Source organism: Dermacentor silvarum, chromosome 9 (genome assembly GCF_013339745.2).
Source record: "Dermacentor silvarum isolate Dsil-2018 chromosome 9, BIME_Dsil_1.4, whole genome shotgun sequence".
Classification (NCBI taxonomy): domain Eukaryota; kingdom Metazoa; phylum Arthropoda; class Arachnida; order Ixodida; family Ixodidae; genus Dermacentor; species Dermacentor silvarum.
Genome location: NC_051162.1, coordinates 96737313 through 96762178, shown reverse-complemented (window position 1 = coordinate 96762178; position 24866 = coordinate 96737313). Strand labels below are relative to the sequence as shown.

General features: G+C 47.0%; 1 protein-coding gene across 1 annotated transcript; it reads right to left on the bottom strand.

Annotated features, from left to right (window-relative positions):
- Positions 1 to 278: 278 nt before the first annotated feature.
- Positions 279 to 22640, bottom strand: LOC125939864 (neurotensin receptor type 1-like). The gene is made up of 4 exons (XM_049655367.1): positions 22239 to 22640; positions 6696 to 6970; positions 4182 to 4351; positions 279 to 756 (listed from the first exon to the last, which is right to left on the bottom strand). The coding sequence occupies exons 1-4, from the start codon at positions 22638 to 22640 to the stop codon at positions 311 to 313; spliced, it is 1293 nt and encodes a 430-aa protein (XP_049511324.1). The 3' UTR covers positions 279 to 310.
- Between the last annotated feature and the right edge of the window lie 2226 nt (positions 22641 to 24866).

The following is a 24866-nucleotide window of genomic DNA, read 5'->3' as shown; positions in this document are numbered from 1 at the left end:
ACTCAACAGCTGGTTCAAAGTCGTTCGTAACAGCGTAGTCATGATCATTAAGCGGCCTTTCTTTATTTTACTTCCACAAGAGCAGCATGGTGCAAGAAAGAAATATTACTGATGAGTTGTGGTTTAAGAAAACCGCCACAAGGTGTCGTTACCATCGCGGCTAATGCCGTTCGCGTATCCGGCGTTTTAAAAATTCTCTTTACAGTAGCACATGCACGGATGGGTTCAAGCTCTATTTCAGCGCCCTCTGCCGCCCTTCACGCGCATGATAGCTCTTCAATCTACAGCAGGACACGAGCTTTCGGCGCTTTCAAATTATCGTGTCTTCGTTGTGACTCGTCGAAGATTGGTGGCCGAAGCTCGATCGTAGCGCTGCCATGGACTCGCGCAGCGCCATCCAGCGGCCCTGCATGTAGTCGCACAGCGTGGCGCGAAACATTCGAGAGCTCGCGTTGTAGAGGACGAAGTTGATGGCGAAGTTGGTGTAGTAGAGGAGCATGAAGTATCTCTGCAACACGTAGGGCAGCGAGTTGATTTCAGGGTCGGCAAGGGGCGAGTGTCCCAGCGACAGCAGGAACACGTAGATCCTCATGACGTAGCTGGGCAGGTTGAGCAGGATGAAGACCGTGGACACCAGGAGCAGCATCCGGGTCACGCTTATCTGGGTAGCGTGGGCAATGCCCCCGCCGCTGGTCGCGGTCATCGTGCCATCTCTTGACACAGCCGAGTCTGCGTTGAGTCGTGCCGGTGAAGAAACTGCAGACGAACACACAAACAAAAAAAAAGTGTTGTAATGAGTTTATTAGGAAAACGTTGCAACTTCACCATTATACTCGAATCCTTCGTCACCTCCTGCCCATTCCACAGAAGCATGTAGGTGATATTAAGCACGCCGGCAGAAATGTTTGCGTTTCTTTCAAGATGTCTCTCTCTCTCTCTCTTTCTCTCTCTCCTACCCATAATATGAAGCAGTGATATGATGGTACTTTTCAAATTCTATGTTTTGTGTTCTGATGCCTATTTATAGGTTTTATGCGTAGAGCATCTCGTTACTTTTCACTAACTGTAATATACGTTCGCCTAAAATAGTGCAAATGTCAAGGGTGACGTGAGTAGTGTCTTACAATCCGCATATTGGTTTTTCGACTGTGCCCCGCGGCATCAGACATGATGTTGAAATAAAAAAGATTAGGATGATGATGATGAGGGACCAATATTGCTGCGTAGCTAGGGATCCTTGTTTTCTTTCTCCATTAAAACATGTGTATGCGCTCCGCAGTAAATTCAATCGGTGACAATAAATTATGCGCGGTCAGTATTGCAGTGTTTCGTGCGATATCGGTTGAAATAAACATTCACAGATGCCCGCCAGAAATATCCTTTCGAGGAAGAGAAAGGAACTTTAATCAAGACGCCCTCAGTACGTGGGACGACGACGGGCTAGAGGGAGAACGAGGCGCCCACGACAGAGCACCATCCATAAGAGAGGAGGAGAAACCAAGTTGACCCTCAGTTAATCACAGCAGCGCCCTCCCAAGGTGCAGTATTATTAAGCATGAAATGGTTTAGCTCCCGTTGGCGGCGAATATCCTCAGTCGTTATCCGGGCACTCAAGACGAGAATGGGTTGGAGAACGAAACCAGAACAAGACAGAACATCCGGGCGTCTTTGCGAGAGCAAAACGAGGTCATCAGGGCAACCATTCAAAACTTTAGAAAATGCGGTATCTGGCCCCCAACTCATTGTACAGGACCGCATTACATACGCTAGTTACTGCCCAAACTAGTTACAGAAAAAAATATTGCTTTTCTTGCTAATGTTTTTTTTTTTCACAATGGCACTCAAGCTGTAACTTCTTGTACGCTGAAGTTTAATTTCTCATTTCCAATAGCGATGTTCGAAAAGCAGATGCAGTGCACCATACAATTGATTGTCATCTTTTGGCGCCGCGACAGCGTTGCCTGTGCTCTTTTGAACGCCAGCGGTCCGTGAGTTTCGCGGCGTGGGTTTTGGGCCGCATCCTCCGAGAGATGGCGCCACGCTGCGTGACACAGAGACGTACTGAAACAGAGTTCCCAGTAATGGCTCAGAAAGGTTGATGCCTGGAATTCTTTGTATTTGTGTGTTTCTCAAAAATAAAGGTAGGGCATAAGGCAAAATAATAACAAGAGCTTGGTGGCGCAACCCACCACGCCGTTTCAAAGGGGACGCTCATACCATCCATCCATCCATCCGGAGCACTGTGGGGCCACAATAAGTATGAGGTGGTGCGTGGAATCTAGAAAAGAGTAATGGTGCCAGCGCTAACATTCGCAAATGCCATTATATGCTTAAAATCGGATATCTTGTCGGGTCTGGAAGTTAACCAAAGATCAGTAGGCCGGTTGGCTTTGGGAGCCCACGGTAATACCACAAATGAGGCAGTGCAGGGTGACATGGGTTGGGCCTCTTTTGAAGTAGAGAAGCACAGAGCGAATTAGCTTTGAAGAAAGGCTCAGGAACATGGATGAAAATAAATGGGCGGCTAAAGTGCACAAGTATCTCTACATGAAAAGCGTGGACACAGAATGGAGGAAGAGGTCAAGGAAGTTGGCAACCAAGTACAGGATAATTGAAACTGTAAATAGACAACCAGGAGTCATCAGAAAGAAAGTGAGAGAAATCGAGACCGTGAATTGGATGCAAAGAATGGAAACAAAAAGGAGAATGGAGACATGCCCTGACGCCCTGACGGAGACCGTGAGGGTCAAGGAATTGTCTCTCCCGTTCACGGCGATGAGGCCCACTTCGGAGTAAGCCGCCATGTCCACGTACTGAGATCTTGCCCGATAGGAACGACCTTCTCACATATATGCAAATCACATTTCACTTCACTTTATTACCTTAAAGGCCCCCAGGATTGGTGGTATTACATTAGGTTGGGTAACACGTATAAAGTAAATAATACACACGGAAAGGACGTTTAAGTACACGTTTGCTCGCGGTTAAATGTGTACTTACAGTTAAAAAGTTGTCGCAGTTTCACCTGAAAGGTGAAGCATCAATTGCGATAGCAAATTTGTAGAGAGATATACGGAGTAATGATATTAGCTTTATCAGCTGTATAAACTTGGACATGCAGCAGCACCGGCAACGCGCCGAACTGTTGTCGACGCCGTCGGCATTTTGCCCGCGTTCGCTCAAAATGCGTGCGGCGTTGGTGACTGTTGCCGGAGCCTCTGATATAAATAGGCACTTGGTGCCGCAGCTAAACGTCGCCTCCCTTCCCTCCCCCTTCCCCCCCTCCCCCACGGCCTCTCGCGCATCGGAAGAAGGCGCGTTTGCTCTACATATATGGTGATTGTAAAGGAGGAAAGAGACGCCTACTTCTGCAGCCCTTAAGGAAGCACGGCGCAGAACGCGCGTTTGTTCTCCGCCGTGCGTTCACTCCCCGTGAAAGAGCGCGTCCCTCGCGCCCTTTCACTCGCACATACAGCGTTCGGCGGCGCGCGGCCTTTTGGCGCTGAGCCGTGCGGCCACGATTTCATCTCCATTGACGTCATACGGAACCTCACGGCGACGGCGACGGCGACGGCGACGGCGACGCCGACGGCAGAAATCTGCTTTTGAGTGTCCATATAATTGCTATCGCAATAAAATTTGGATGGGCAGGTGATTGCGGCGATGTCGTGTGGAAGGCCATTCCAGTCCGTGGCTGAGCGTGGAAAAAATTATGAGCCAAAGTGGTAGTATGCGCGCGTAGCCCGGTGACTTGCTATGACGAAATCTTGCTATGACGAAAATTTTCCAGAATAGTAAACGCCCGTGACAACGACAAAATTTAGATAGAAGCCATTTATCGATGATTGCAATATCAGTGCGAAAACATTTAAATGAAGACTTGCCTAAAGCCTCATGATAAACACCATCAACATCATCATGGGACAATTTTCATCATGGGCAGCGTAGCAACATCTCCATTACCATAGATATCATCATCATGGCCCCCATAGAGGAACGTCATGATGCAGTGTCGTTACTTCCACAAACGCTACGTGTGCGCATACGATGGCATTGTGGCGCCATCTGTGGGGCCGCAGAATCGCATAATGGTCAGGAACTCAGATTGAACAAGTTCAGTAGCGATAGGGAAAAAAAAGAAAAAAAAATATCTCGCCTTATCAGTAAAAGCAGACACTCACGGGATGCTTCACGGCAATCCTGATGGCCCTCCGCTGTGAGGCGTTGTCTCTTGTAGCGAACGTAGAAAAAGTATATGGCCCGGGCAATCATGAAATTCATGACAGTGATGAGTAGGAAGGGAATGATGAAGGTGAGCACCGTGTCCAGGATATTCAGAACGTAGAGCGCACTGCAACACAGAGAAAAATTTCAATGAGTTTCACCAGCAAGACTCGCGGGTGGCACGAAGTTTCTCAGAAATTCGAAAGGAGGTTGCTAACAGACCGTAAATTTTCCACAAAACGCAGGATTTTCAGTGACCGCCTCTTTTTTTTTTTACTCCCAAACGCAGTGAACGATTTTTGTTTTCATTTTACGGTGCTTTGCCTACAGTGAGTTAACTTACCAGAAGGTATGGTGGTGGTAATAATCGCTAAGAAGGAAACAAACAGACAAAAAAAAAGCACTTCCCGCTAACTTTTCCTTTTTCGCGTATTTTATGAAAACATTTTCCAGCGCTCTCTATCGTACCGCGCACAGTGGTATGCTACTGCTTTTTCTGTGCATCTATTCGCTAAATTACCCAAATATTTTAATGAAATACCTCACTCCGACTTTTAGATTAGGCACGTGGTATGGATAAATTGCAACATGACGATTTCGAACAAAATACAAAATAAAGCGAAGAAAAATTAACGTCATAACTGTAATATAAGAATAGCATCAATAGCATCATGTTGCATCAATGCACTTGTAATTGTTAGTGCAGTGGTTCTCTCGTGCCTTTTCTACGCCTCTTCTTCCACTTTTCTGTTTCGTGATGTTATTATTTTTTTTTTTTTATTTTACTTAGCGCAAAGAATAAGCGGGTCTGAGGGACTCAATTTCTCATTAGTCACAAGCACACAAAGTAACAGACAGCGAACCACGAGAAAGCATAGGGGATTTTAAGTGTTTTGAATAATTAAAATGCACGAATAGTAATATGAAAGGAAATGAAAGCGGAAGTAATCTTAATTGGACGCAGGGGGGAGGCCGAACTCATAACTTCGGCGGCAGCATAGATGTGCTGCGTCGTGGATGAAGTGTACGCGTAGCTTGCCGGCCATCTTTTTCGCTATTTTTTTTTTTTGGGGGGGGGGGGGGTATTTGTGTTACGTACAAGAGAAAAGATCAGCCCTGGGAGTGTCAGCCAGCGCTCATCGCGGCCGCAACGGCGAACTTGGAACGTCCGCCGCCTTAAACACGTATGGAAGGCAATTACTTTCAGAAAATTGTTTTTTTTTCTTTACAATTTTGATGCCTAAATGAAGTACTCCGTTCAATTATCAAGATGTGCTCGAAATTTCGTGCGGGAACGAGTATTCAATGAGTTTTAAACATGCCGCCAAAATTAAACAACACTCCCACTCTTAAAAATTCAGCTTGGCTTTACAGCGGTTTGACACGACTCCTTCAAAAAGCAGATGGGCAAACTCATTTTTTTTTTCTTTCGCTATTGAGATTTGTGGCCTTGTAACTTATGCGAGCTTTCCAGAGTTTTCAAGATTCGCCGAGAACTCCATTACTGATCGTTGGCGGCAGAGAGCTTCTATAATTGTACATCGGCGATTTTGGTAATCGCAGGTCAAATCTTAAGAAAATAATTCAAACAGATTTGTCGTGTTGATATGCAACGCTCAGAAGTCTGAAGTGGCTCATTTCTCATCAAACCTGAAGAAAAAGCACAGATTCTGCGTAAACCGGTATGATACTCTCCTGGCGACAACGTGGCCAAAGCCGCCTTCGCGAGGCCGAGCCCTACGAAGATCGCTGCTGTTTTGCTCAATTACTCACAAGCAATTGATACAAAGAGAAAAGCTAGAGTATTTACCAAGAAGAGTTTTGCGAAGGAATTACTCGTAAATTGTGTGGGAAATTATGACCCTGATCATTTTTGGGCATGATGCTTCACAACTAAGCAGTTACACGCGATTTCTGGAAAACACAGCTTTTCCTGACAGAAAGAACATCATCCTCGTAAGTAAAATTTTCAGCGCGACATTTTGCCCAATTGTTCTAATTTGTCTTATCCATAACTAAAACAATCTTGTTATCTGAAGTAGATTTCTTAAATATGTTCTTTGCCAATTTGGCATTTGGTGGTCGTCAAGGTTGAAAATTTTATGTTGAAGATTACGACGTAAACGCCGTTTTCTTAGCTGAGTCGCAAACCCACTTTCTGAAAAATATCAGACAGAAGTTTCAACGCACTAAGTGGTAAAGGTATTTTTTAATGTTCCTTAACAAAGTGCTGAAATGGATAGACATGAAATCTTCTAGTTACAACACTTCTGAATATTCTAACAAAAAAATGACAGCAGATCCACTAAACTTCGAAAAACGTTTAATCACATGTACTCGAGCAAATTACAAATTTACAATTAAATTACAATCACCCCCCCCCCCCCCTTAAGCCGCTTTGAGTTAAGCCTTTTTTTCAGCCACTTGAATGCTGCGCCGCGGCTTATTATTGCGACTGCACGTGCGCCCACCTCTCGTACTCGGGGTGAGGGCTGCACTCGGCGAACTCGCCACCCGTGACGCGCACGAATGCCAGCAGGGGCGCGTTGAGCGTGACGCTGAGCAACGCCGTGGCGCCGATGACGAGACGGGGACGCCGAGTGGGCGAGCTGGCCCGCAGCTTCCAGAGCGGGTAGCGCACGGCCACGAAGCGCTCGGCCGTGAAGCTCACCGTCAGCCATACGGACCAGCAGGCGAACGCCGACGACAGGAACACGGTGACCAGGCAGAGACCGTGCTGGTACACCTGCTCCGCGCGCGAGACACCCACAGGTGTGACAACCGTCACAAAAACTTTCTTTGGACCGTCTATAGACACCTTATTGACTTTTGTGTGGAGCAAGTGCAAGAGACTGCTGGTAGGCAAAGAGATAAACACCTTAACGACATTGGTCCATAGACAGTACATGGATTCAAAACAAACAAGGGAAGACACCTTATCGACTTTTGCGTAGAGAAAGTCAGGAGACTGGGAGTAGACAAAACTACGCGATACCTTCACGACTTTTCGGTGTAGACAGTATACAGACTAAAAACGAACAAGGAAAGACACCTTATTGACTTTTGTCTGTGGACAGTATATAGACTAAAAACAAACAAGGAAATACACTTGATCGGCTTTCGTCTGTTGACATTCCGTAGACTGGGAGCAGGCAAAAATAATAGACACATCATCGATATTTGTGTATAGACCATCTATAGACTAGGGATGAGCAAAAACAAAGACAGCTTATCTACTTCTGTCAGCAGATTTTGTATATACAAAATAACAAATCTGTGAAAAACCGAATCAGTCTACAAGATGTCTACAGACAATACATACGCCTTCCTAATCTATTTTTCTAAGGCAAGGACGATACGGTAATTTGACGGGACGCTGGCGAGAAAAAAGAATTCTGAGCTGAATTGGTAAATTGGTCTTCTGCAATTCCAATAAAGCTACACTCACGGCGAGACGATGCATGGTAACACAGAAAATAGGCAATGGGGGTTGATAGGTGGCGACGCTTCCACCTGTCTGCACCAATCGCTGCACCAGTTCACCCTGACGTCATGAGTTTTCATGGCGTCAGTTCCAGCCTAGTTAGTTTCTTATTGGGAAAGACCGACTGTATTGCATTCTAAAAGAGCGAGAGATTAAACTTAACAAGTTTCAAAAAGGTTTACAGGAGCACAGCTTTCTAAATACTGTCGCAACGTCAAAAACAGAGATAGAAATACTTTGACATCCATGACGTCACAGTGACGTACCAGGGCTGGACTGTCGGCGCGAAATTTAAGTAATCACCCTTTAAGATTTATTTCTCTTTAAATAATAAACTTCTTACCGCAAACTAACCAAAAATAGAGATATTACATCTTATTTTACCACTGTATAGGCTTATTTAACGTGTGTCTTTCTCTCTTTCAAGTAATGCACTGACAAGAGATTATTGACCAGTCATTTCAGTTCAGTTAAGTGAAGGTCCAACCCTGTAAACCTTAGAAAAAATATTGGAAAAAGGATCTGCTAAATAATTTTCTTGTGATACTCGTTTCAACGAACCAGTTCCAGTTTCATTACAAAGGACGTGGATGCGAGATAACGTGACGATACACTGGAATCTGTAATCACTGCAGCTGCCTCCAGCGAGCGTAGGCTAGCAGAAACAAGTACAACACTTTATTTTTTTTAGAATGCCATCATGCCTAGCCATATTTTTACAAGACGTGAGCGAATTTCGCTCTTTCTCTGTGTGTGATAACGTCACGAAAATGTCGAAGGCACCAGGTCCGGCATCGCAGTACGAATTCATTGTCAATCTAAACTGTCTGAAAGTTTTTCCGATTTTTCATACCTGCTAAATGTGGTCTCCACACGGGCGGCATTATGTGGTAGAGGTTTTACAACCTTCAAGTAATGTGTCCATCTAGGAACAAGCGACCGTTCCCTCAGAGTAATGTAATGATATCTCGAAGGCTATGATTTTGTAAACTGTATACGACTGAAACATGTCATAGCCGTCGTGCTCTACAAACCACCAATACATTTGTAAGGAATAAAGTTTGGTTTGCGGCCAGCGGCAGTTTCTCCATTAAATATATTTGAAATGGGGATATTTTCTTTTTAGTAAACTTTTATTAGTGAAATATTTGGCATTTAGGCGAAAGTGATAAATTCTATTTTCTGTTGGGAGAGTAATTATTTTTAAATCTCATACGCGTAATGCGAAAGTATTAGGTATTAACAACTGCGCTCGTCGCTCGTCCGCACCGTCTCTTATCTCCACACGGCTCTGACCTTTATGCACCGTGCATTCGCCGCTCAGTTTCCGTTGAAGCGATAGACCGCACGTACCTTCACCCGCGGCGGCGTATGCTTGCTGCCAGCGTTTTGACAGTCGTTGTCTGCAGTCATTCAGTGTGATCTATTCGTGTTTGTTTGTGCGCGCTCACACCACGCTTGCTCATTCAGTTAGCAATAGTCGGGCCACATTTTCCAACGCACGCTATACATGCAATGCTGCCCGGATCGGCAGTGCAGCGCTACAGGTGTGTCCCTTCGCACGCGCTGCCCACGGGAAGCGCTTCTCATCAACACCACCGTTTCACAAGCGCCTTCTCGTGGTCATCGAGTCTCTCTTCACGTCAGTCTACTTACGGCGCAGCACACCTGCTTACTTAATCAGCTCATGTTTACTACAATTCACATTGCTACCAAAGTCGCTCACCTTACTTCGTATGACATTTCTGTGTTGCTATCGCATTCATTGCTTCGCCCTTAGGGCGAAACTGTGACATTTTTTACAACGGAGCTGTGTATGTCTACCCTCCCATAGTTTTTCAATATCCATACCTCAAAACTCCCGCGCCCTCTATGAGGAGGCAGAGCAAACCAGTAAGACATGTGCTCACACCAGGCGTAGGAAGAGGCATAGAGTTAATATACTGACTCTAGAGGACAAGCTGCCCATAGGGCCCATGCACTGAAATCGGTCACCGCAAGAGCGCCACCATTATGATACGCTGATGTTGCCAGCTCCTGAAACGCTTGTTAGACTTGGCGCTAGTAATCAGTTTTAATCTGGCAACCTATAACTTGTAGTGTGTGTGCAGCCGTGTGCGCGTGGGTGTGGGAGGTGTTGGCCGTGCAGCTGGCATTTACGCAACCCAAAGATGACCCTGTCAAAATTTCCGGCGGTATGTGGTTTTCAACGGTCACGCACTAGCGAAAATACCGCATAACTGTTAAAGCTTTCCTGTTTGCTGTCGCAAGTGTTACTTGACGAGCAATCGGTAAAAAAAAATGCTGTACTGTGATGCTTTTCGAACGATTGCGATGTATCACGAAAGCTGTATACTCGCGTGATGTTCTGAACAAGTCGTTTACTTACGAAAGAACGTTTACTTACGTGTGAAGGGAAATGCCAGAGCCATTTGGAGCTTTAGTGTTGCGCAAATAGCACTAAGGTGCCATCGCGTCAACCGATCTCGTCGCGCAATCACATGTCAGAGCTAAACTATACCAAACGAAACCACAGAACACCCATAACGAAACTACCACGCATCCGAAAACACAAATAAAAAATATCCGAAACCGAAACTCGCGTTATTGAATGAATGAGTACATCGTGAATTGCATAGATTACGTCAACAAGCGCTTCCTGTAAGCTTAATATCCACACATCACCTTCATAAAGCGATCAGGTATTCGTTTTTTCTGACACAACATAAGGCGACCTATAGTTGTTTTCATCTCTCAAAAGTAATTGCGCTGGCCACATTGACACGTTACAAGACTTCGCCGACAAGATGGCGGCGCCCTAGCGGTTCCTCCTTTTTCGTCCCAGCTTTCCCTCTAGAGTCAGTTATATTAACTCTATGGGAAGAGGAAAGCTAAGATGCCAGCCAATACTACATAACTCCGCCCTCTATGAGCAGGTGGAGCAAACCGGTAAGGCATGTTCTGACACCTGGCGTAGCAAGAGGAAAGCTAGAAAACGGCCATCGAGCACCAGCGAAGATCGGGCCCGAGAGGCTGCCCGTAAGCGGCGGGCTCGGCAGGAAGATGGGTGCCGCGAAGCGCAGCACGCGGCGAAGCGACGCAGGTACCACGCCAGTAAATTGGACGTGCACAAGGTTGCGTATGCGAAATTTCAGAGGGACTTTCTGGACAGCCATTTCGGATTCGTTTGCGCGGTGTGCGACAGACCGTGGTTCGAGAACTATTTGATGGTGATTGGTCACGTTCGAGATGCCCCGAAGCGTAAACGTGATCAAGTTTTGACAGCTACCCGAGCTCCCGATTTAGCCAGTTGCTCGGTTTGACAGCGCCGAGGGAGCGCTAATGGCCGCAGCGCGCATCGATGATTTGGTGTTACAGGTGGTTGCTAACAAGCCACCTGCTGCATTTCCGCGTCTCCGCAAAGAACCGAATAGGCAGTTAGTATGTTGCGTGCGCTGGTATGGGGAGGCCGCGTGTAGTGCGTACAGCCGAAGAACAGCTCCGCTGGAAGCCCACATTCACAGAGTGGAATATATGGCTGCCATTTTTTTATCAAAGCCCTCATAAGTTTTACAAGAGGCCGAAAATGGGTAAGATAAGAAAACAAATAGAATGGGCGCCTAACTCTATACAACTCGAAAACTCTTCATCAATAATAGGTATATCACAAAAGTACAAGAGTGTTTATGGCGCAAGTATATAATGTACCAATTGAGGTTGACGTGACATCGTTCAACGTGGTGATGAACAGGACAAGTAATTCGCTACTCACGTCCACCAGAATTCTATGTCGGTGGGTTTCTGTTTCAGCACTTAGTGCAAATTGTTACTACGAAATTAAAAAGTGGAATCGCTGCTTGAGAAAAATTGCCTATAGTAAATGTCCTGCGCGCCCTTTACAAATGAGAGATAAATTAAAAATTTTTTTCAAGCAGACACACAATGGAACATTTACTTTGGAACACACACACTTTGATTAAAATTATGTCAAGTTTTCAATTAGGCCTGTAATATATTCAAAATTATGAAAAAATCGAATAGTTCTTGCTGTTTCATATGTATTCCATTTAAGGGAGAGAGGAAAGGCTGGGAGGTTAACCAGAGGCAAGCTTTCGGTTTGCTACCGTGCACTTGGTGGGGAATATAGGGTTTCGAAAGAGGGCAGAGAGAGAGAGAGAGAGAGAAAGAAAACAAAAGAAAAAATTGGGAAGCTGCGTAGCGCAAGGCTAAAGAAACAGCGGAGCTGATAGGCACCTAGCACTACCAAGTCATCCCCAGCATTTTCCGAAATTTATTGATTACTGATCGATTATCAATTACCTATTGATTCGTAATCGATTTACTATCGCAAGCTATTGGCCACGTATTTGAGCTAGGCTTAAACACCTTCGCTAGTTCACAGAGGTATGTGCCATTGCACTTGAACCCTTTCTGCACTACCGCCAGGATCGGCCCACATTTTCTCTTCGCGCTTCATCGACTAACGGTCGGCTTTAAACAGCTCCGCTGTTCAAACAAAACAAAAAAACAGGTCACAAAAAAGGCGTTCCAATCACAGGCGTTCACATATGCCGGTCGATCTCAAGAAGTGCAGTAGCGCTTGCACGTCCTTCTGATGTGACGGTAAGTCGCGTCGATGTCGCAAAATTCTTTCTTCCGACAGGGGCTGGTCGATTTAAGAATTCGCAATTCGGACTTCAGGTATATTAGTTTCAGTGCCTGTATGAGGAATACCAACTTTTAATGGAGTCTACATTGAGAAAGCCACACAAAATAGCTGGCTGTCCCAAATAATTCTGCCGCAAAGGAGCCGCGGTTTCCGAGCAAACGCGTAGAGTTGCAAATTTTTAATGAATAATTTCAAATAGTTAAACAACATGCATCATGCAACTCACCGCTTCGTTTTCTCGATTCAGGCGACGCGATTCATTATTGTGACAACCTAACCACGTTTGTTTCAAAGAGCGCACAGTGCTGTAGTATTGCCGTCACTCCTATGTGCGCACGATGTGACTTCTTTCATGGCCAGGAATTAGGGACGTAGGAAGGAGGAAGCAAGAGAAAGGCAGAAGGCAGGGAGGTTAACCAGAATAACGTCCGGTTGGCTACCCTACACCGGGGGAATGGGAAGAGGGAACACAAAGATGACAGGGAGAGAGAGGAGGGAAGGAAAGAAGGGAAATGAGCGGTTAGTTCGCTGATCGCGTGTGTTAGTGCACTAATAGTCACAGACGTTGACACAAGCCCGTCGTCCTCAAGAAGCACAAAAGTGCCTTCACCGCCTTATGGGCCGACGAGCGATGGGGGCGGTGTTCCAGCAGCACCTGCACGGAAAGCGTCCGATTGTCCAGTTTTTTTTTTTTTAGCGCGCTAGCAAGTTCTTGTCTTTCTTGGGCATATCCTGGACAGTGGCACAGCAAGTGGTCAATAGTTTCGTCGGTGCCGCAGACCTCGCATGCTGCACTGTCGGTCACTCCAATTAATGTAGAGTATGCCTTTGTGAAGGCAACTCCTAACCAAAGGCGACAGAGAAGCGAAGCTTCACATCGAGGAAGTCCGAATGGAGGTCGCAGTTGCAGTGTGGGGTTTAATTGATGCAGTCGTGTAAGTCGTAAGTTTGGCGAGTTCCACTCGTAGGGACGTACGTAGGGAGTCTAGGGACGTACGAGACTCCCAAAACTATCACCCCAGTGGTGCGGACGGGCGCCCCGCAGTAACTGAATGGGAAGCAGCAAAGAAATTATATCCAACGAAGAAAAACAGGTATATAAAATAACTCGCGGTTATTTATACTAGATACCTACGGAAACATTCTGGAGAAATTCCAGTAACGTGCCACAAATTCATAGGTATCCAGGTCGTTTAAATATTTTACAACACAGCCTATGAGATTCTTATTGGCTCTGTTGTTAAATATTTAAACGTCCTGAGAACCTACATATGCTTTTGGGCACGGTACAGGAGTTTCCTCAGACTGCTCTATAGTGACTCCCTAATATGTATAACGCCGAGTCACTTTCGATAACTAACTTTGATCGTGAGATATGATACTATGAGGTGTCGCCAGAATATGGCGTGACGTGTACATGTCCCAAAACCCTGGAGATGCTGTTTCGTAAGCTCCTCTGTTGACAGGAACTCCATTTGTGAGTGACATTACACATATCGCGCGATGTAAGCAGACCTTTGTCTTCTGTTCTGCGTTTATCGCACTCCACTAACGTGAAACCTGGGGAAGTGCGAAGCAGTGATGCTCTGGCGTTTCCCTTATATTATTCTTGTGCTATTCTTGCACAAGTGAGGAGGAATCGAGCATGCTGATGATTTATTGGCATCCCCTTTGAAACGGGGCGGCGACAAATAGTCACCTAGCCTGCTTGATTTAATCAGGTATGCTATACATGTTCTTTATCTAGCATTTTTGTATACCTCTCATTATTTTTCTTTTTCAAAAATTTACCTTGTACCGCTGCCTATGATTTTAAGAGATCAGGTCGTATCCATCTTTTCCCTGCCTTTTTTTCCACCAGTACTCTAATCGTCTCTTGCTGATCTCTACGGCTGATCTGTTTATGTTTCCTTCCACTTTAAACCCAAGCGCTTCTGGGAGTTGCACGTTACCTACGGTTCTCGCTGGGTGGATCCCGTCGCATTCCATTAGGAGGTGCTGAGTGGTCTCTGGATCTTTACTGCAGCATACACATGTCTCATCTAGTTCCGAATATTTGTTCCGATATGTTTTCGTCCTTAGGCAACCGGCTCGAGCCTCAAATAGCAAGGCACTGCCCTTTGTGTTATCGTACAGATTTTCCCTTCTAATTTCTTTCTTCTCATTCTTGTAAATCTCCATTGTCCTTTTCGTTTCCATTCTTTGCATCCAATTCACGGTCTCTATTTCTCTCACTTTCTTTCTGATGACCCCTGGTTGTCTATTTACAGTTTCGATTATCCTGTACTTGATTGCCAACTTCCTTGACCTCTTCCTCCATTCTGTGTCCGCGCTTTTCATGTAGAGATACTTGTGCACTTTAACCGCCCATTTATTTTCATCCATGTTCCTGAGCCTTTCTTCAAAACTAATTTTGCTTTGTGCTTCTCTGACTTCAAAAGAGGCCCAACCCATGTCTCCATGCACTGCCTCATTTGTCGTATTACCGTGTGCTCCCAAAGCCAACCGGCCTACTGATCTTTGGTTAACTTCCAAACCCGCCAATATATCCGATTTTAAGCATATAATGGCATTTGAGAATGTTAGCGCTGGCACCATTACTCCTTTCCAGATTCCACGCACCACCTCATACTTATTGTGGCCCCACAGTGCTCTGTGTTTCATTAATGCTGCATTCCGCTTCCCCTTTATTTTCAGATTATCTTGGTGGTTGCCTGAGTAATTCTTTCCTTCGTTTATGTGTACGCCGAGGTACTTATATTGCTTCACTATGGGTATTACTTGCTGTTGAATTGACACCACGAAGTTACTCGTGTGTTCATTAAAGATCATAATCCCTGATTTCTCTGTGCTAAACTTAAGGCCTAGATTTGTCGCTGCGTTCCCACAGATATTCGCAAGTATCTGTAAATCTTTTTTATTGTCCGCTAGTAGCACAATGTCGTCTGCGTACATCAGTCCAGGGACCTTCTGTTGCACTATTTGTCCATTACGCATGTAGGATAAATCAAAACCTAATTCGCTGTTTTCCAGTCGTCTTTCTATGCCCTTGACGTAAAGCGTGAACAACAATGGTGACAGAGGGCATCCTTGCTTCAATCCTTGGTGAATTCCCACCATTTCATTTCCTTTTCGGCCTTCCCATGCCACTTGTACTTGGTTGTCTCGATATATCTCCCTCAGCAGCTCCACGAAATCGTCATCTATGCCTTCGTATTGAAGAATATCCCACAACAATTCCCTGTCTACGTTGTCATAAGCTCCTTTAATATCTAGAAATGCTATCCATAAAGGTCTTTTCTCAGCTACTGAAATCTCTATGCACTGAGTTAGTACAAACATATTGTCTTCTAAGCGTCTGCCTGGCCTGAACCCATTCTGTAGTTCCCCCAATACACCGTTTTCCTCCACCCACTTCGACAGTTCTAATTTTATGGCTTGCATTGCCATTCTATATATCACCGACGTTACTGTAACTGGCCTGTACGAGCTCGTCTTATCCTTATCTCCTTTGCCTTTGTAGATGAGATTCATCTTGCTTTCACGCCATCCAACGGGAATATTCTTTGTTCTAATCACTTGCTCTATGGCATTAGTCAGCAGTGCCTTGCTTTTTGGACCGAGGTTTTTGATTAGCTGTATTGGGATTTCATCGGGTCCTGCTGCCGTGTTGTTAGGGACATTTTCTGCTGCCTTTTTCCAATAAAAGCTTTCTATGCTGAATTTTGATCTCTCAGGCCTCTCTGTTGTTGCTGGATCTGTTGTCTGAACTACGCTTTTTCTCGTACCGAAGTTATGCCTGATAACGTCTGTGATGTACCGCAGCGCATCATCGCCTTCATAGATGTTACCGTCTTCATCCCTTATAGCCGTTTGCGAGTTTCTAGTTGGAGCTCCGATTGCTTTATATAGGTTCCAGAATCTTTTTGGGGCGCCTTTGTCTCTTTTGTGAATGTTATGCACCCAACGTTCACTTGCGCATTTAATTTTCTCTTGCACGAGCTCACTCGCAACCCTTTTCTTTTCTCGGTATGTATTCCATCTAAGGAGCACCTCTTCTTCTTGTAATCCCAACTTTTTGGCTTCTCGATGAACCCTAGATGCCTCTTTACGCTCTTCTATAGCTTGTTTAATTTCCTTGTTCCACCACTTACGTGGTTTCCTCTTTCCAATCCAACAATTGTATTGCCGTGTCCGCCTTATTTCATGCTGCATAACCTCCACCAGTTCCTTATATTCCCAGACTGCTGTAGGAAAAGCCTCAATTTTCTTCTCTATGTTGTTTGCGATCTCTGTTATTTGCTCGTCATTCATTTTTAATAACTCTGAGGCTATTGGTTCATGTTCTGCGCTGGTATCTCTCCCAAACTTTAATGCTAAACGTCTATGATCGCTTCCCAGGCTATTTTTTCCATATTCGTCTATTATCATTTGGTCCAGTTGTTCGTAGACCATTTCTGAGACTAAGGCGTAGTCGATACATAACTGCCTGTTTCCGCATTGCCACGTTACCTGTCCATGACACTTATTCTCCCTGTTAACTACTATAAGGTTCTGTTCATCACACAAATCCAGCACTAGAGAGCCGTTGTAATCAGTATATCCGTCTAAATCGTCCATGTGCGCGTTCATATCTCCCACTAATATCATCTGGCCCAAGTTAATGAACTCATTAGTATCGCTTCTAATGCAATCGACCAATTCCTTATTTTCTTCCCTGCTATCACTACCTGTCCATAGGTAAGCTACTCCTAGCCACGTCCTTTTACCTTGCCATGTACCACTAATCCATAAGTGCTCTTTACATGTCTCGTTTACCCTTCGCCACTTCAGACCTCGCCTAATTAGTACGCCTACGCCTCCGCCTTTCCTTGACCCGGTCATTCTGTTGCACCCTTCCCATACAAAGTTGTCAATAACAGGCGGCTGCTCCAAATCTCGTAGCTTCGTTTCGGTCAAGGCGTACACGCTTCATCATTCAGTTGCGTTTGAATTTCCAGCCATTTTTCCTGCTTACGACCACCCTGCATGTTAATGTAGCAAATTTTACCTTCTCTATTCTTATCCTTTCTGCGTCTTTTCCTGACTCCTGGTCGCCTAATTCTGCCCTTTACCGGTGTCTCGCTATGTTCAATACTCAATCCTGCTTCCTGATTGCCTGGGGCCCGCCTAAAAAAGGTACAACTCGTGCCGCGAATCGACTTCCGACCGGTGTTGCTACACTTTCACTAAAATGTATCCCGTCACGCACAAAAGCGCCTTCGCGGCCTGCTCGGTGGACTTCTCGGTTGATGTCAATGACCGTAAAATTCATTGCTTTAGCTAGAGTCCAAATTTCCCTGTTTGCTGCAAGAACTGCCCTTTCAATTTTATAACCCTGCCTTTCAACCTCTGGCACCGTGCACACCGCGATTTGTACTTCTTTGGAAACATTCCGCAGGTCGGTGACCCCTTTAGCTATTTGCTTTGTGATTCCTGCTCCTCGTCCGTTCAGTACATCAATCACTCCGCCCATTATCACCACTAGGTGTCTCTCCTCCATTGTGTCCCACATGCGTTCCTTGGCCTTCGCTATCACCTCTCTAATCGGCTTTCCCGGAAGCGCGCTAACCTGGACTCGTTCGTCTGCCCCTACCCTCTCTGCTATCGCCGGTTCTACTTTACGCATGTTGGAATCCCCAACAAAGACAACTCGACGCTTTCCTTCCCCCTCACCGCCGAAAGCTGCCCCCGAAGTCACAATGCCCTCCCCTCCTTTCTTATCCTTGCCCTTGGCTTCGTTTTCTTCCCCGGCCGCGTCAGTGGTATCCCCTTCGTGACTATCACTGACGTTTCCGCCACTGCTTCCCGGCGTGGCGGGTTCGGCTGTCTCTGCACTCGCATCGGAGCCAGCTCCGTTCGCGGTGCTCGCCTCGATGCGTTCATCATTGCTTTGCAGAATGGTGGCGCTCAGCTGGATTTCTGCGTTAGCTAGCTTTTCTTCTGCCTCCTTCCTCTGCTTCTGCTCAATTTTAAGTTCCTTTTCTAGCTTTCCAACCCGCTTAGCTAACTTATCCTTGTCTTGCTCTAGGCGGTCTAGCCGCGACCCTAGCACACACATCCTACAGATAAAATCTGCACCATTCGCTTCGCGTGCTGACTTAAACCGCGTTTCTTCCAGCGCGTAGGAACGCTCGCACTCAGAACAACGCACGCGTGGGTTCCCCCTAGTACCAACCATCATCTCGTACTAACAAGGCGTAGATGTGGAAAAAAAAATTTCTTTACCTACTTTTATCTAAGCGAGAAGACCAAGAAAGTGAGAAAGCATTAAAATAATTTATAAAGATTGCTTGGCTAAGCTAACCCTCCTAAAAAAACCAAAAAGTGAAATATAAAATAACAAAACTTATCTCTTTGGCACGCTGCTCCTGCTGCGCTGAAATGGCACCTCGACTCGACACGTCCGCTCCCGTCAGCTTCACTTGTGAGAGCACTTTTAGGGTGGTGGCGCCCTCTCTTGCGCTGCGCTGGTACCAAACGGGAGCTTCGGAAGCGATTTTCACCAGTTTCTGCTAATTCCTGCATATCCCTGGCTCATACCCGCATATCCAATTCGGGTATGCGCCACACGTGATTTTATTATCGTTATCGTGACGTAATTGACGTGCATGTGATGTTATTGATGCCATGACCTATCAGTCAAGTCATGTTAATCATGCGTTCGTACCCTTCTATGCGAATTTTGGTATATACCGTGTACGAGACTGCGTCTTTGGCAGATCTTGTTTTTGCGCGTGACCACGACGACATGACATCACAATAGACGCCGACAGCCCGGGCCCCTAAAGTGTGTCGCAAATACAACAATTCAGAGCCCTTCCACTACTGTGAAGATGGAAGCCAGCGAAGCTGTGACTATGGTGGGTCCGCTGTAGTGAATATTGCCCCCACAATGAGAATGAACGTATCGTCGTTGGGCATCACCCAACCGAACATGTCTATCATGAACGTTCCGGTTGAGAAACTCGCGTTGAAACCTAGAAGTCGCACCGGGGAAGTTGGCGCTAGCGTTGCCGAGGCGTGCACCACCATTGTCGGCTGCCTGGAGGGCCAGACGACGCTGAGGTTTGGCCTTAACATCGCGCTCCCGCAACTCGGGGTCGGCGGCTCTTCACTGACGTTCGGCCTCAACATCTGCGCTCCCTCAAATAAGGGTCCGCGGCTCTTCGCTGACGTTTCGCCTGGGCTTCGGAAGCCCTCACGATAGAATCGGCACGTCGACGACGAGCCTTTCCCGAGCGCGTTCGCGCCGGCGGGAGCCCGGAGAGAGCCAGCGCCACAGGCGGCTGAGGCCGGCAGGGCGGCGCTCGTGTACCGCAGTCGAAGAGCGGGCACACACATGTACCCACCACCATTCATGGCACCCACCTATCTCTCCCCCGCCATCGAGCCGCCGCGTCCTCCTCGCCTTCCTTCCATTTATCAGCGGCCCTGTCAATAGACGCACGCGAAGCAGCCGGAGGGGCGAGGGCAAGAGCGCGCGTCAGCAACCGAGGCGGAGGGACGCAAAGAAGGCGCGCCGCCAACCTAGCCTCGCTAGCCTCCCAGCAGGGCTCAACTCTAGTCGGGCTTAGCTTCCAGCAGGCTTGCCGCGCTAGCCTCGCAGCCAGGCCCAACTCTACTCATGGGGGAACACGGCATAAAAGAAGGTCGACTGGCGCAATAGAAAGATAGCGGGGGCTGAGCCGTCCAGGAGGTAGAGGGGGCCGTGCGCTCAAAAAGACGACGACGCTCGAGCCAGTGCTGACGAGGATAGTTTTTTTTTTTTCTACACGCGGACACAATCCTGGGAAACGTAGCCCTTAGCGGCTTCGCTGTAAAAAAAACCACATACCCTTAACCATCCATTAGAACACATGTGGATCCCGTGCAAAACCCTGATGTTCCCTTGCATTATATGTGAGACCGTTCTAAAAAATTTCGTTTGATGCCTCTTTCATATGAATCAGTTGAACACGGAAGTGAAACGTGTCTTCACAGAAGCTGTTCAATGTATGCTTCGTGAACTCACCGTCTTCTGCAGCGAAAGGTGCATCGTGCACGAAAGGCGCACGATGTGAATAACGGAAAGGCGCAGCAAAAGCACGTACTATGAGTACCCAAAGCCAGCGTGAAAATAAAATCCGCCACCATTCCACCCTCTTAAAGTGCATGCACAGCGAAGCTGTTGCCGACGTTACACAAGTCCAACGGAGAAGCACCACCACAACGATCGACGTACGCCACGCGCGCACTCACGTGTGCGGAAGTGGAGCATACACCTCCATTCTATTAGGCCCTCCACCAAGCGCAAGTGCCCTATTGTACTAAGCGAATTTTTTCAGCGTAAATTGCGTCATGGAATTGCTAAAGTACGACTTACACGCAAGCTGCAGACATGATAGCTTGGGATAGTAATTCAAATATACGAGATAACGTATTTCCGTTACGCGGAAAATAAAAGGCATAGCCCTTTTCCAGCTGCCCTTTCAATACTGTCTGATGGCCACGGCCACTAGGTGGCGGTACTGTTTTTGGGTGAGCGCAGAGTGAGCCCACGAAAAACCCCGACCAACTAGAGGCTAGCAGCTGGGCTATGAGAAAGCGTCGCTCGATTAGCAAAGTAGCGTGTCAACAAATTAATCCGCAACCCTCCACTACGGCGTGCCTCATAATCAGAACTGGTTTCGGCACGTAAAACCCCAGAAAGAAAAAGTGTCAAAACACGCATAGAAATCACAAAACCGAATCTGACCTACGAGCTTTTTTTTTAACACGAAAGTGTTTTATGCCGGAGTCCACCAAGACTTCACTGACGTATTTCCGTCACGGAAATACGTAAGCTTACAATGTACACGAACATAATACAAAGAAAGAAACCAGAAGAAAAAGTTCCACAAACATGCAAAATTTGGAAATCGAACCCACGACCTCTCGGTCCGCGACGATAGATCGCCGAGCGTTTAACCCATTGCGCCACAAACGCATTTGCAGAGAGCTACACAGACGCGCCTTATATATCTAACACTCCTCCGTGTACCCGCGCTCTTGCTCGGGGCGGTGCCGCCGCCTACGAGCAGAAAAGAGAAGTACTGCATTATGACACTAACGCGCACCGACAGTGAACGCTTCGGTGGTCTCAGCACTACGACGCCTCGATGCCAGCATTCGAAGGGACGCTGGCATCAAGAAGCACTACCAACGCCACCTAGGTGGCGTTCACCGTACTCAGCACAGCGGAGCGTGGCCTCCGCAATTAGCTCTGAAAATGTTTCTGAAGTTGATCGCGGAGGCTGCAATTACGACGCGCTGTACGCGCTGATTTGACTCGGTGACGATTCAGTTACGTGCTTTGTCTTGCGCGTTGTATTAGTGTGTCAGTTACGTGCTTCGTCTTTCGCGTTGTGCTAGCGTGTGCAGCGTAGTGCAGCTTCCATATGCACGACGGTTGCTCATGGTCATCGACGTTGGTAGTCGTGATGGAGGAGACGTGCCACCAGGCGTCAGCGTGGGTGCATCAACGCCTAAGGGCGCTTTAGCCACAAAACACCAATAGACATTATATATCAATGTGCAATAAACATTACACTACTTCTGTGAAGACACGTTTCACTTTCCTGTTCTATACCGATTCCTATATAAGAGGGATCAACCACCTTTTTTCTTTTTTTCGATAACTCAGCCTTCGATATCCTAAGGGTCTGTTGTTCTGGCATCTGCTCAAGTGCAACAATTAGTTTTGTTATGGGAATGAGGGTCCAGCAAGCCACTTTCACCTTTTGCCATCTCTTTAAGCGCATCAATAGTCACCCAATTGAGGGAACATTGACTTCAACTCACGTTGATGCCTTGTTCGTTGAGCCAGGCGAACGACAGGATGATGAGGAATCCCGAGTCCGAGACGGCCAGCGCCCCCATGTACAGGCTCGACGTTCGGCTCCTGAGCTTGGTGCCAAGGAACGTGACCAGGGACAGCACGTTGCCGATCAGTCCCAGGTAGATGATGGCGGGCATGTAGGCCGCGTTGAGCACGTCCAGCGCCTGAATGGCCACCGACGGTGAAGACGCCTGTGCCAAGGCGCGGTCGTGGCGTCTCGAGGAGACGGACAGCGGCGCCGAAGTTGGAGGCGTGCCGTTGCACTCGGCGAGAGCGTCTGACGTGTGGTTGATGATAGCCGCCGCGACGGCGCCTACGATACCGCCGGTGTCGGGCGCACCTCCCGCACCATCTTCGGCGTCCATTCTCCGGGAGACTGCGGTCGGCGTCGTTGCTAGTGCAGATCGTTTATTGACCTGTGGATGGCAAACGAAATAACGAAACAAAGAAAAAGTTGCCCAGTTGTATGCACATCCGCCAAACTAGTACATTAATACAGTAAAGGTGTACCCCGGTGGGTGTGCATGGTCCAGGTTGGCTAGCCAACGTAAGTCGTTGGTGCCAGGCTTGCCCGAAATAATCCAAGACCTAAGCGTTGAAGCTTACGACCTGACACATATCAGCGTCGAAACAATGCGAAATGAAGTTGCGAAGTCCTGGATTAAATGGGTCTAAGGTTATAGTCAAACGTTTAGCGCGTGCGCTGCGTGAAAGGATGGGACAAGCAAAAACGCAGCAAAAGACAAAGCGTTGACCTTTGACGAAACGTTTACTACCTGCACACAGTAAACATTTAGTTGAAGGTCAGCGTTTCGTCTTTTGTTGCATTGTTGCTTGTCCCGTCGATTCACGCAGCGCACGCGATAAACGTTAGACTATAACCCAAGACCCAATTATTCCAGGACTTCGAAACTTTTCATTATGTCTAATGCAATGTCGTCTCTATACTCGAGTGTTTTCGATGACTTCGCTGTATTCTGTGCAATAAAAGGGGGGTTGAAGGCGCGCGAAAGTCAAGGTGAAGTGCAGAGGACAGACCACAGTGCTAACAAGCAATCTTTACTGCGTATAAACGGCAATATACATATAGGAGGAACAATCTGGCCACAAAATATAATAATACCAGTTTTTCTTTTTTTTCCGCTGTTGCATCCCCTTCAACACGCGGTAAGCAGGCCACTTCAGCACATTCCTGTGCATTTCTTCCGACGCTATACCGGAACCTTTCGAAACGCTTCGCTATATCAGGGCTTAGGAGGCCTATACTTTTTTTTGTTGCTGCATCCAACCACACATTCCATCACGCTTCGCCTTGCTAAGCCGCTCACTGTTCTTTGGCTGACGTTTGATATCGACCACGGCCCATCTTCGCGCCTTCGCACAAAAGCCTTTGTGCAAACTCCCCTTCTTAGTGCCATTGTTAACTCTGTCGTCTGCGTTATCATTTTCTTCCTGTCATTTTACTGCCTTACCCACACCAATCATCTGCCGACCGCCGCTCAGGTGCTAGCAGAATGCGCTAGCCTGTTTCAGGTTGGCCTGCAGTAATCTATTTCTCCTTCTTTTCCTTTATTTATTGATTTCAATAAAGAGTCATTTATAACTGACCCCCCCCCTCCCTCCCTCGAAGCCTCGTCGTGAAAGCGCGCTTCTGCTTAGTTTTATTGCGATAGCAATTATATGGACACTCCAAAGCAGATTTCTGCCGTCGGCGTCGCCGTCGCCGTCGCCGTGAGGTTCCGTATGACGTCAATGGAGATGAAATCGTCGCCGCGCGCCGCCGAACGCTATATGTGCGAGTGAATTAAAGGGCGCGAGGGACGCGCGCTTTCACGGGGAGTGAACGCACGGCGGAGAACAAACGCGCGCTCTGTGCCGTGCTCCCTTAAGGGCTGCAGAAGTAGGCGTCTCTTTTCTCCTTTACAGTCACCATATATGTGGAGCAAACGCGCCTTCTTCTGACACACGAAAGGCCGTGGGGGGGGGGGGGGGGGGGGGGGGAGGGAAGGGAGGTGACGTTTAGCTGCGGCACCAAGTGCCTATTTATATCAGAGGCTCCGGCAACAGTCACCAACGCCGCACGCATTTTAAAAGAACGCGGGCAAAACGCCGACGGCGTCGACAACAGTTCTGCGTGTGGCCGATGCTGCTGCATGTCCAAGTTTATACAGCTGATAAAGCTACTATCATTACTCCGTGTAGCTCTCTACAAATTTGCTATCGCAATTGATGCTTCGCCTTTCAGGTGAAACTGCGACAACTTTTTTGCTGGAGACGCGAATCCCGAAGGAAATTCACGAAAACAAAAAGCTCTGCTAGACGCGAGGGATAACGTTAGACGCGAGCTACTTGTATTGATCCGCGAAGTTAAAAATGGTAGGACATAAGTCAAATTAGCATATCAGCCAAGTGTGCACGCTTGTCTGTATTTTTTTGTGATTACTCGTGTTGAAAAAGACGATGGTGCTTATTAGAAGGTGATGGCGACGGCTAGTCCCCCTTTTTTAATAAACCTGGTGGAGGGCGGTTTTGGCGCCAAAATATGGCATCGGCTATTCCTTGGCTCTCGAAGGAATGGAAGAATTACCTAT